Source organism: Chiloscyllium punctatum, chromosome 32, assembly GCF_047496795.1.
Source record: "Chiloscyllium punctatum isolate Juve2018m chromosome 32, sChiPun1.3, whole genome shotgun sequence".
Lineage (NCBI taxonomy): Eukaryota > Metazoa > Chordata > Chondrichthyes > Orectolobiformes > Hemiscylliidae > Chiloscyllium > Chiloscyllium punctatum.
Window position 1 is genome coordinate 4,038,239 of NC_092770.1, and position 12,068 is coordinate 4,050,306.

At 39.2% G+C, this 12,068-nt stretch overlaps 1 protein-coding gene across 12 annotated transcripts in view; it reads right to left on the bottom strand.

Moving 5' to 3' along the window:
- ankrd26 (ankyrin repeat domain containing 26) overlaps window positions 1-12,068 on the bottom strand; it is a 161,001-nt gene that overhangs the window by 132,090 nt on the left and 16,843 nt on the right. For 10 of the 12 annotated variants that reach the window (XR_011953372.1, XM_072551517.1, XM_072551521.1 and 7 more), the window contains exons 6-7: window positions 8,401-8,537; window positions 3,690-3,740 (exon numbers count right to left, since the gene is read on the bottom strand). Coding sequence is in view for 11 of the 12 variants with exons in the window: in XM_072551517.1 (XP_072407618.1) it covers window positions 3,690-3,740; window positions 8,401-8,537 (188 nt within the window). In the remaining variant the exon portion in view is untranslated. The remainder of the gene's footprint in view (window positions 1-3,689; window positions 3,741-8,400; window positions 8,538-12,068) is intronic. The other 2 variants (XM_072551519.1, XM_072551518.1) reach the window with 1 other exon arrangement.

Below are 12,068 nucleotides of genomic sequence, written 5' to 3' on the forward strand. Positions count from 1 at the left end.
CCGTTGAAACTGCATGCATCCAGATAAATGAACAGGATTACATACACTGGACTTGTTTATTACAAATTAGATTCCAAGATGTAAGGGTGGCACGGTGGCTCAGTGGTTAGCACTGCTGCCTCACAGCACCAGGGACCCAGATTAGTTTCCAGCCTCTGGCAACTGCCTGTGTGGAGGTTGCACATTCTCCCAGTGTCTGCGTGGGTTTCCTAATTAGATTACAACAATGGTCTGAGACTGAGATAATTAGATTAGATTAGATTCCCTACAGTGTGGAAACAGGCCCTTCGGCCCAACAAGTCCACACTGACCTTCTGAAGAGTAACCCACCCAGATCCATTTCCCTCTGACTAATGTACCTAACACTATGGACAATTTAACATGGCCAATTCACCTGACCTGCACATCTTTGAACTGTGGGAGGAAAACTGAGCACCAGAGGAAACCCACGCAGACACGGGAGAATGTGCAAACTCCACACTCCACTGAACTAGTGGCAGAGAGAAAGACATTGATAAGCTGCTGAAAACAGATGGGATGAGGAATTCTTACAGCAATGTTCTGAGATTGAGATGATGATTAACTTCCAATAATCACAATCAACTTACTTATGTATTCAGTACAACTCCAGGCAGTGGAAAGGTTTTCCTTCAATTTTATACAGATTCTGTAATGCCCGCACAGCCAAATGCTGCCTTAATATCAACGGAATATATGCCTAGAGTTCAGCAGACTCAGCCACATTTGGTCCAAGGTTGGAATGAGGTGTTGAGAACGAATAGCTAAATACCAGTATTATAACTTCATTGGAACAGCTCATTTAGGGATCCAGTTAGTTCTGGAGCACAAGTTTCAGCACTATAGCCGAGATCTTGACAGAACCATAGTCTTTGATTTTCAATGAGCGCAACCTTTTTTTTGATATTATGTTGCTTGTGATAGTGACGACCTGAGGAGGCCGAGATGGATCATAAGCTTGATACTTCTTGAAGATGGTTATATGCAACAGACATTTTGGCCTCTGTCATCACTGAAAACGAGAATGTTTGTTAAAAGTTTTCCTTGTGTGAGCTATTTATTTGTCCAATGCCATTCACAATGAGATATGGCAGGACTAAAGAGTTGATCTGATCCGTTTGTTGTCTCATTGCATTGCTGTTTAGCATGGAGTTGGTTTCATCACGTTGAAACTAAATTCTCGATTATACTTGATGCTGCTTCTGTCATATTTCCTTTCACACTCTCAGAATCAGGATTAGTAAGGCTTGATAAGAAAGATAACTGTGGAATATATTGGGCCACAGAGTTATAAAATGCGGGAAGTTCACTGCCGTAAATGGTCCAAAGTACTTTTGAGCGACTCAAGCTATTCAGAATCTATCATATTTAGCATGGTGGTTAAGTGCTATAAACATAAATAAGGGTGTGATCTCAATGTGAAGATAATTTTTCATCTCTACAAGAACTGTGGTAGTAGTCACAGACACAGACAGAGAGGCATCTCAGCAAGTAGACCGAAGCAGAGTACGGATGAAATCAATAAGTTTTTCCTTCTCTCCATAAGTGTTCTAAGTGAAACTTAGCGTCTATCTCCTACAGGATTTGCCAGTTTGTTCAGTAATAGTGCTCCATCTTGATGATGGCAGCAACTCCCAGACTGCGTTCTATTCTCCTAATGCTCTGACCGCCTTTTTCAAGTACAGTTCAAAATGGAAGAATATACATTCCTCAGTTGAGGAAGGGTAGGCATGATAATCAGCAGGTTTCCTTGACAATGTTCATCTGATGCCACACGACTGTATGGGGTCTAAAACCAGTAGTAAGAACTCATCTGATCACTCAAACTGGATATCACAGTCTCACAACATTCAGGTGGATCTGTTCAGCTGAAGGGAGAATATATACTCAGTAATGGTGATGGCAGGGTCTGGATATTGGCTGCAAGTTATGGTTCTGAGAATATGAATTGTCAGCTTCTTCGTTTTTCACTCAATGCAACAGTTCTCCAAATTTCACAACTCCCTCAGTGTTTGAGAATAGGACTTTACCATTCTGGGCTATGCACGTCTATGTTGTGCTCAGTATTTAAGGTTAGGTGGCCCATCCATTTTAATCTATTTTGTGTAATGGTTTATTAAAAACAAGCTGTTTCCAGGCTGTTTCAGAGTTCAGTTAACGGTTAAGTACAGTGAGTTGCTCGGAGTTACACCACAGCCCAGACCAAGAAAGAATAATAGACTTCCTTCTTCAAAGGACAGAACCAGATAGACATTTAGATCAATCTGGAGCTGCATGGTCCTCATTACTCATACAGATTTTATTTCATTAACTGAATTAAATTCCTCAGTTTTGTTTGTATAGTTTGAACTCTTTCCTCCAGATCATTATTCCTGACTCTAAATTACTAGCAAAGTAACACAATCTTCACTGATAGCAACATGCTTAAGTTAAGCTTGGTGTAACAAAAATGAAACATACTTGTTTTTATTTGATTAATTATCAGGATAATTGCTCATAAGTAGTCACAAAAAACAAAGTGTTTACTACTAGCTACTCCTTTGAACAAAAGTAATTTACACACGTAAAGGCACCATTAAAATATTTTTAGCTAGCTACTGTAGAATGAAGGAGTTTAGGATCTGAAAACCTTTTGAATTAAGAGTTTTTTTTTAAAAAGTACTGTCCTTAGCAACAGGATTCATAACAGGCTAATTGCTGAGTAAATTTTCAGAGGGGAGAAATCAAGATAATGGCTCAAGCCAGCATCATAAATGCTTTGAAGTGATTTCACTGGTACCTTCCTGCATGATTCAGAACGATAGATTATTTAGGTTTTCCCGAAAAAGTCATGTGTTAAATTGTCTCTTCATTCATTACAAAACAGTGTTTGATAGAAAAGATGTTTTTGAAAAACATGATGCTAAGAGGTTATAGACTTTAAAGGAAATATTTACTCCTATTCCCCAGTTACCGAAGTTTTATTCTAATGTGCAGGGGGAAGAAAACCGCAAAATCTTAAAAGTTGGTTTCACAAACCAGACCATAATGCAACAAGTACTACGCACTAACAATTAAATGTAGCAATTTTTATAAGCTTAAGTTACCATTTAATTAGAAATGCATAATGTATAAATTAAGGTTGTTTGTTTACAAAAAAAAAATGAAATTTATGTACAACCGCTTTTGCTCAGGGAGGATATACAAGCAAAAATTGCTCACAACATTCTACTGAGTGAGAAGTGACAACATTTCAACACCCATTTTTCAGAACAGTACAATTTCAATCAAGTAACAAAGTAGGAAAAAAGACAAACTACAGTGAAAGCTTTAAAGCATGAAATATTTCATTTTTTGAGGGAAATAAGGCAGAAGATAAATTTTGGTAATTATTAAAGCAGCTTGAGGTTTGCTATTTTAAATACACTAAAATATAATTATGTCGCCCATTTCATCCAGCAATCATTTGACCAACATTTGCAATAAAGTTGATTTTATCTGTATATCAATTTAAAAATAAACAATTTACAAGTTAACATTACACAGGGATGTTTATGCAGAAACATATAATGGAAAATGGGACCAAATAAATTTTGCAAATGAACCCATTAAAGCAAATGTTGTGCAAAAACAGAAAATATAGGAATCAAGTGGGACATATTTTGCCAGAAAGATTCGATTGTCAATACTACCTTTCTCAGAATCACTGGTTCGCCACTTCTGTTCAGGAGACTCCTGAAACTCTATGTCCATAGGAAAAGACATGAGGAACAGATGAGACAATGTCAGGAACAAGAGAAAGTAGAAGCTAAAACAGAATTCTAAGCACAAAATTGTTGCCACAATCACTACAAACAGGAAATCATTGTTTGATAGGTTTACCGTAGCTTTTTGAATATTGAACTAAGAGCAGGGACGTTAAATTGTTAAACTGATATTATTTGAAACCAAATTACCTAAAAAGTTTTCTGTACTATTAAATTATAATAGTACTAGATTAAATTTTCATCAGGTGACTTTACAAAATAATTTTCAACATTTCAACTGAAATAACCTAGTTAGTTATTTTTGGTCCAAATAAACCCATATCATATATACGAGTATATCAATTCTCATGTACTCAACAAACTAAATGTCTTTGATATTTTAACAAAGCAGATGTGGCAAATGGTTGTTGCATAAATCATAGCAGGTGTTATACTTTGTAAATTAATACTATTATTGATTAAAATTACTTTGTTATTAAGTAAAAAATGGTAATACTGAAGAACAAAGAACCTTTCTACTCCAATCTTTTCAGGTTTTCAAGTTCCCAATCAGATGTTGCTGGACCAAATACAGAATAAATCTTTCCAACTTCTGTCTCTAAACACTAGAACATCTCATACTCTTCCACATTAACTATTCTTCTCAGTTTTACCAGTTAGACTACCATTACACTACAGAACAGCCCAGCCCATCGAATTAAGTAGGGATCGCTAGATGCATAGTATATTTAAGAATTTTGCTTTCAAAGAATTAATCAGTTCTGATGAAGCAGCTGTACTGTAGATTTGCATTGTAGAAGTAACCAATACGAATCCATTCAGTTTACGAATGCGTGTCCTTAATTGAATTATAATTGCGAGCATACATAAATGAGTTTAGAGATCTCAACTGCCTTAAAAACCAGATATTCTGCTTTCTAACCATGGCTGAGGGTATTTGTCATCAAAGCAAGGATTCTTCGAAGAATTAGCTGAGACACTATTCAACTAAAATTTATTAAGACTTACGACCAAATCTCTCAACGCACTGTAGGCATGGGAATTATTTTACTGTTACACTAAGGATGCCAGTTTCAAATTAATAACTCAGATTGGAGGACTGTATGATGAGATACCCAACACAAATCCCAGTTTAGATTAGATTAGGTTTAGATTAGATTCCCTATAGTGTGGAAAGAGGCCCTTCGGCCCAACAAGTCCACACCGACCCTCCGAAGAGAAACCCACCCAGAAGCACCTCCCTCCGACCAATGCACCCAATACTATGGGCAATTCAGCATGGCCAATCCACCTGACCTGCACATCTTTGTTTACGACATGAAAACTAGAAGGGGGCCAAATTAATCACAGAATCCCAAAGCAGAGCCAATTATCTATTGAATAGATCAGCAAATACTACAAGCTTTTCAAGAATTGTTCGTTAATGCAGTTGATGCATAACCATTATTCACAGCACAGCAGCAGTGTGAGAAAATGTAGCTCTCAAACTGTTTAATGAGCTCAAAGAAACTACAGGTCAGCTAATTCACTGTGCAATTCCCTCTTCGTCTTGATAATTCAATTTACTGCACCCAACTTAACAGTGCTTCACGTACCAGTGAAGGAAGCACCCCATCAAAACTTTTCAAATTTGTTTGGAATGGTTGACTACACACAATTAGCATTCTGTGCCAAAACTGACATGATCTGTAAAGACTGCCATTCCTTAAACATGCAGTTTAATTTCAATAAAGGTACAGTGCCCTACACATACTTTTATATTATCCTAGAAGCTGGTATAATGCTTTGAACAGTATTATTCAAATAGTGGGAATTAGTGACAGATTGAAAACTGAGTGATGAGGCATACCTAGCACTCCCAAGGTTGATGCTGTCTCCTTGTAAGAGCCCCAATACAGTAATGATGCATAAATAAGAGGACAAACCTCTAACATGCTAGTGATGTATAGTTTAGAAACAGCTTGTATTGAGCACAAATTAAAATGGTATATTCACTGAATCCCTATGGAAGCAGGCCATTTGGCCCATCAAGCCCACACTGTCCTGCTGAAGATTTTTCCACCCACTCAGACCCACTCCCCTACCCTATCCCCATAACCATGCATTTCCCATGGCTAATCCACCTAGCCTGCATATCCCTGGACACCATGGACAATTTAGCATGGCCAATCCAACTAACCTGCACATCTTTGGATTATGGGAGGAAACTCATAAAACAGTGGGATAATGTGTAAACTCCACACAGCCAGTTACCGGAGGGTGAAATCAAACCGTGAGGCATCAGTACTAAGCACTGAGCCACCATGCTGCCCTGACATTATGTACTTCACTACTTTTTAAGGGTTCACAGGTAAATGCCCTAGATGATGCCAGAACTTGATTAACATTACTGCTACAGTCAGACTTTTAGGTACAACCTCACAGATGAATACAGGACTACTGTACTGAACCTTAGCCCAAAGATTTGCCCTGTCTTGGCAAAATATTTATGGGCTAAGGAAAATAGTTGTTTTGCTCAACTCAACATAACATTTTAATCTAGTTTCAACATCACTACCTGTTCATCATGATTATCCAACAGCAAGTACCAGAAACCACTTTAACAGTGATTTATTACAAATATTCATAGCCACATTATCTTGTTCTTCACTCACATGTGACCATCTGAGCTTTTCTCTGCCTCACCAAGTGTCAGCTAATAACTTGAGATCAAGATGTTGGGCATTTCAGCAAAATATTGGGAAAGATGGGATGAGGGTGGGGTGGCTAGCCTTTGTTCAAGATAAGCAGGTATTTTTAAAAATCCACAGAAGCAACTCAAAGCTCAATAAACTGCTTTTGCTGAATCCAAGTGTCAGTTAAGGAAGTGTAATATGCTAAATCAAAATCAAAATCAAAATCTCAATCCAGATGTACTCAGGATTCCCTTTCCATCCTTTGGCATCTCAGTCATGGCAAAGAATTAAATAAAATTGGTCAAAGCTGTCAAAGAACTCACTGCATTAAACAGGATGATATTTTAGCTGTAATCATAGGTGCTGAAGGCCAAACATCTGGCAACAGCGATAGTAATTTACCTAGTCCATCACTCATCCTCATCTTTCCACTTAGGGCATCAAACACGCATCTCAAGATACACATAGTTGGGGATGAGGAGACAAGAATTGTAAGGTGGGTTTAGGATGCAGATATGAAAGTTTTGATGAAAGGCAACCAATTCTGCCTCTTTCTTTCTACAGATGCTGCCCAACCGGTTCAGTATATCCAGCATTTTCTGTTATTACCATATTTCTATTACTAATTACCAAGGCTTTGGTATCTGGAAATAGTTCTTCCTCATTTATGTTATCGAAATTCTCCTTGATTTTGAAAACTTCTTCAAATCTGAACCTTTTCTGCTCCAAGTAGAACAACCCCAGCATCTTCTACATAGCTGAAGTCAAATATCTCTCATACCAGTTTTATTCATGTTATTTGCACCCTCCCTAAAGTGTGGTATCCATGTTCAAGTTGCAGCCTAACATATAACAACTTCTTTACTTTTATATTCAATAGTGCCATTTGGAAAAGACAAGGGCTTAATGCAAAACAAAAACAGAATTAGCTGGAGAAACTCAGCATCGGTAGAGAGAAGGCAGAGCCCAGAGAAGGACAGATAGAGAACAGTAATTAGGCAAACAAACTAATGGATTATGGTGAGCCTAGGAGAAATAAAAACTGCTAATGGGGATCAATCGTGGATGGAAATGGGTTGGCTCTGGTGAAAACAGTCCATGAGATGACAAGGTCTGGTGTGTGGGGGAAGAACATGGAAGAAATCGCTCAGATCCTGAAATTATTAAACTCAACTGAAGCTGGAGGGTCCCCAAGCAGAAAATGAGATGCTGTTCTTCCAGCTTGGGCTGAACTTTGCTACAGTACTGCTGCAAGCCTAAGACAGTGATGTTGGCCAGGGAAGACAGCAGTGTGTTGAAGTCAAAGGCAACTGGAAGCTTGGGCTAATTTCTGTAGACAGAACGAAGGGGTTCCACTAAGTGGTTGCCCAGTCAGCATTTTGTGTCCCCAATGTACAGGACAACACTTTCCTGCCTTCGCCCGATCCAAAGCCCCAAACACACCTTCCAGGTGAAGCAGCAGTTTATCTGCACTTCACTCAATCTAGTCTACTGCATTCACTGCTCACAATGTGGTCTCCACAACACTGGGGAGACAAAACGCAGACTGGACAATTGCTTTATGGAAAACCTCCATTCTGTCTGCAAACAGGTTAATTTTCCCTAATTAACGTAAATATATTATTTCAATCAATAAAACTATAAACAGAGCCATTGCATCATTTCACAAGATAGTTCATTTGTATTTTCAGAAGGGAAAACAAAATTCAATGAAATCTCAGCTGGCCACAAAAGGTATTTTCCACAAAAATGATTTTCAGATTCAAACATTCACAGTGAAATATTTTCAGCTACCATAAACACAATTTAAATATAAATACCTTACTACAGTTAGTCAACAACAATGCAACTGCTACACCCAATCCTTTTGTAAAATTAAGTTTTAATATCATGATTATAAACACAAAAGTACTTCCAAAACATTTCAATGTGTATTTATGCATCTGTTCTCACAAACTCACCGTCTTTGTCTGTGGCTGGTCCTCCAAGTGCAAAACCTGCTTCAGCAGCATGGTTTCCTTTAACTTTGTTTGGTCCATAATATGGTGACTGAAGAAGTTTCTTTCTCGTATCATGTTCAGATATTAAATGTGAACAACTGTAGAAATCAGAATAAAGATTTATTTACATAAGAATCACCCGAAGTAGAACAATATTGTTTAAGTTTTAAAAATAATTTGGGGGCAGGACCTTAATAGAGGGAGTGATCAAAGCAAACGTTTAGCTGTTTCATTTTGAAGTTGTATAATCATAGAGAGTACAGCGCAGGAGGTGGCCATTTAGCCGACTGCTTGGGCCAAATGTAATGGCATATGTTGGAGGGGTACATTGATTCCTTTCTAATCCCAATCCTTCACTGATCATAAATTTAAAATTTCCCCAAGAGGCAATTATGGTCAATTATGTTGGTTTTAAACTGCATCTGTTTCAATATTACAAACAATTCAGCCAAGTTTTCATTAACAATACGTATGTTATTAGAAATAAGCTTTCTCATGCATGCAAAAAATGTTGATTAAAAGTTTAGATACAGAAAGATAGAGAAAACGCCTTCTAACATTCCAAACTTAAATCAGGTAAATATCAGTAATTGACAAAGGCTGATCATCATCAAGAACATACCAAATGGCAAATGTGACCAAAAGAATCCCAGATTGCTCAGTAATCACCTCCAAAAACAGTGACACTGTGGGCCAGCAAATCTGAACAAAAAGTCTGTGAGACTTTCAACGAACCAGCTTTGAAACTCCCTCAAAAACCACTCCGCCATCTCAATGGTTGTTCACATTCTGGGTGTCTATCCTTCCTTTTCTGGATATACACTCTGTTGAATTCCTGGAAATTGCACCCTGGTAATTAATTACAGGTATGCCTTCAGATTTTTAAGAACTAGTACTGACCCTAGATCACACCTCCTCAACACCTCCTTAGTGGGTTAGCACTGCTGCCTCACAGCGCTAGAGACCCGGGTTCAATTCCCGCCTCAGGCGACTGTCTGTGTGGAGTTTGCACGTTCTCCCAGTGTCTGCGTGGGTTTCCTCCGGGTGCTCCGGTTTCCTCCCACAGTCCAAAGATGTGCAGCTCAGGCGAATTGGCCATGCTAAATTGCCCGTAGTGTTAGGTAAGGGGTAGATGTTGGGGTATGGGTTGGTTGCGCTTCGGCGGGGCGGTGTGGACTTGTTGGGCCGAAGGGCCTGTTTCCACACTGTAAGTAATCTAATCCCCGTTACAGAAAGCAAATACAGCTTGTAGGTTTTCAATCCTTAATTGGGTACCAGTATCTTTCAAACATTTCACACCTTCTCGGACTTATCAGAGCCCTCATTATACGGTTACTCAACTGCTCTAGACCTTTCTCAAGTCCCACTTATATAGATGACTGAACTATGCAGGATCAAACTATTAGTTGTGTGTACATTGCTTTCAAACTCTTCAAAGATCCATGACATCTTCAAGTCCTCCTTTTGTAGTTTCAACTGTTTACGAATGCTGAGCCCAAACTACATTGAACTCACATATTTCAATTGTTTCTATCAGCACAACCCTTCCCAACATTGGAGTATACTTCTCTTTCTCTCATACACACTTACTTCCAGAGTTTTTACTTGTCATCTTTGAATTTCACTTCAGTGACCCCCAAAACTGTCCTGAGCAATCTACTTAAAGTATTGCATCAGGCTTGCCCTTATTTGTTGGCAGAATTGAAAGTAACTAACATCAGGGCAAAGACAAATGTAGCACCCATCAAATTGTCTGTACCCCTGAATATTAGTGTTCATGGAGGAGTGGCCTCGACATTACAAACTGATGCAACGGAAAGGGAGTTAATCAGACAGCTCTTTAAAAGATCCCTCAAATTATTCATATTATAATCTAAAGAAATATATTTCCCCACAGTTCTGCAACAATTTCCAGAGGCTCAGTGGTTAGCACTGCTGCCTCACAGCACCAGGGTCCCAGGTTTGATTCCAGCATCGGATGACTGTCTATGTGGAGTTTGCACATTCTCCCTGTGTCTGCGTGGGTTTCCTCCGGATACTCGGTTTTCCTCCCACAGTCCAAAGATGTGCAGGTCAGGTGAATTGGCCATGCTAAGTTGCCCATAGTGCTAGGTGCATTAGTCAGAGGGAAACGGGTCTGAGTGGGTTACTCTTTGGAGGGTCGGTGTGGACTGGTTGGGCCGAAGGGCCTGTTTCCACACTGTAGGGAATCTAATAATCTAATCTAAACTTCCCCTTCAAAGCAATATCTGAATCTCTTGAGAAAATAATTACTGAATTTGTTTCAACAGTCCATTCCATATAGCAACTTGTTAAAACATGCACCCTTCATGCTAAGCTCCAGCTCTTTTGGAGGTTACTTTAGATTTACCTTTAACATAACCCTTTTACCAGAGGGTATTTCTATGGCAAACCTGCTCTATTGAAATCTTAACACTTACTCCAAATGGGCCTCATCAGAGCTCTTTATAACTGAAGCACAACTTTCCCTGTTTTTTGCATTCGTACCATTTGAGACAATGGCACAAGTTCCAAAGAATGAAAGAACAAAGAAAATAACAGCACAGAACAGGCCCATCAGCAGTCCAAGCCTGTGTCGATCCAGATCCTTGATGTAAACCTGTAGCTTATTCTCTAAGGGTCTGTATCCCTCTGTTTAGATACACTATTGTGTCCCACTGTACTACCTTCGCTGGCAACGTGTTCCAGGCACACACCACCGTCTGCGTGAAAAGCTTTTCATGCATATCTCCCTGAAGCTTTTCCCCTTTAACTTTGAACGTGTGACCCTGAGTAATTGAGTCTCCCATTCTGGGAAAAAGCTTCTTGCTATCCATCTTGTCTATAACTCTCATGAGTTTGTAGACCTCAAATCAGGTTCCCCCCCTCCCCACGCTTCAATCACCGTCTTTCTAATAAAAATAATCCTAATCTACTCAACCTCTCTTCATAGCTAGCATCCTCCATACCAGGCAACATCTTGGTGAACCTCCTCTGCACCCTGCCCAAAACATCCACAACGTTTTGCTAATATAGCAACCAGAATTATATGCAGTATTCCAAAATGTGGACGAACTAAAATCCTGTACAACTGTAACATGACTTACCAACTCTTGTACTCAATACCCAGTTGGGTGCAGGAAAGCATCCCTACACCTTCTTGACCACTCTATCGACCGGAGTTGCCACCTTCAGGGTATAATGGACCTGAACTGCCAGATCTCTCTGTACACCAATTTTTCCCAGGGTTTTTCTATTTACTGTACAGTTTGCTCTTTAATTGGATCTTCCAAAATACATCACCTCACATTTGTTTGGATTGAACTCCATCTGTCATTTCTCTGCCCAACTCTCCAATCTATCTATATTCTGCTGCATTCTCTGAAAGTCTCCTTCACTATCTGCTACTCCACCAATCTTAGTGTCATCTGCAATGCTTATCAGATCACCTATGTCCTCCTCCAGATCATTTATGTATATCACAAGCAACAGTGGTCCCAATACTGATCCCTGTGGAACACCACTTGTCAGTTCTCCACTTTGAGAAACTCCCTTTTAGTATTACACGGTCTCCTGCTGCCCAGTCAGTTCTATATACATCCGGATAGTATACTTGGATTCCATAAGAC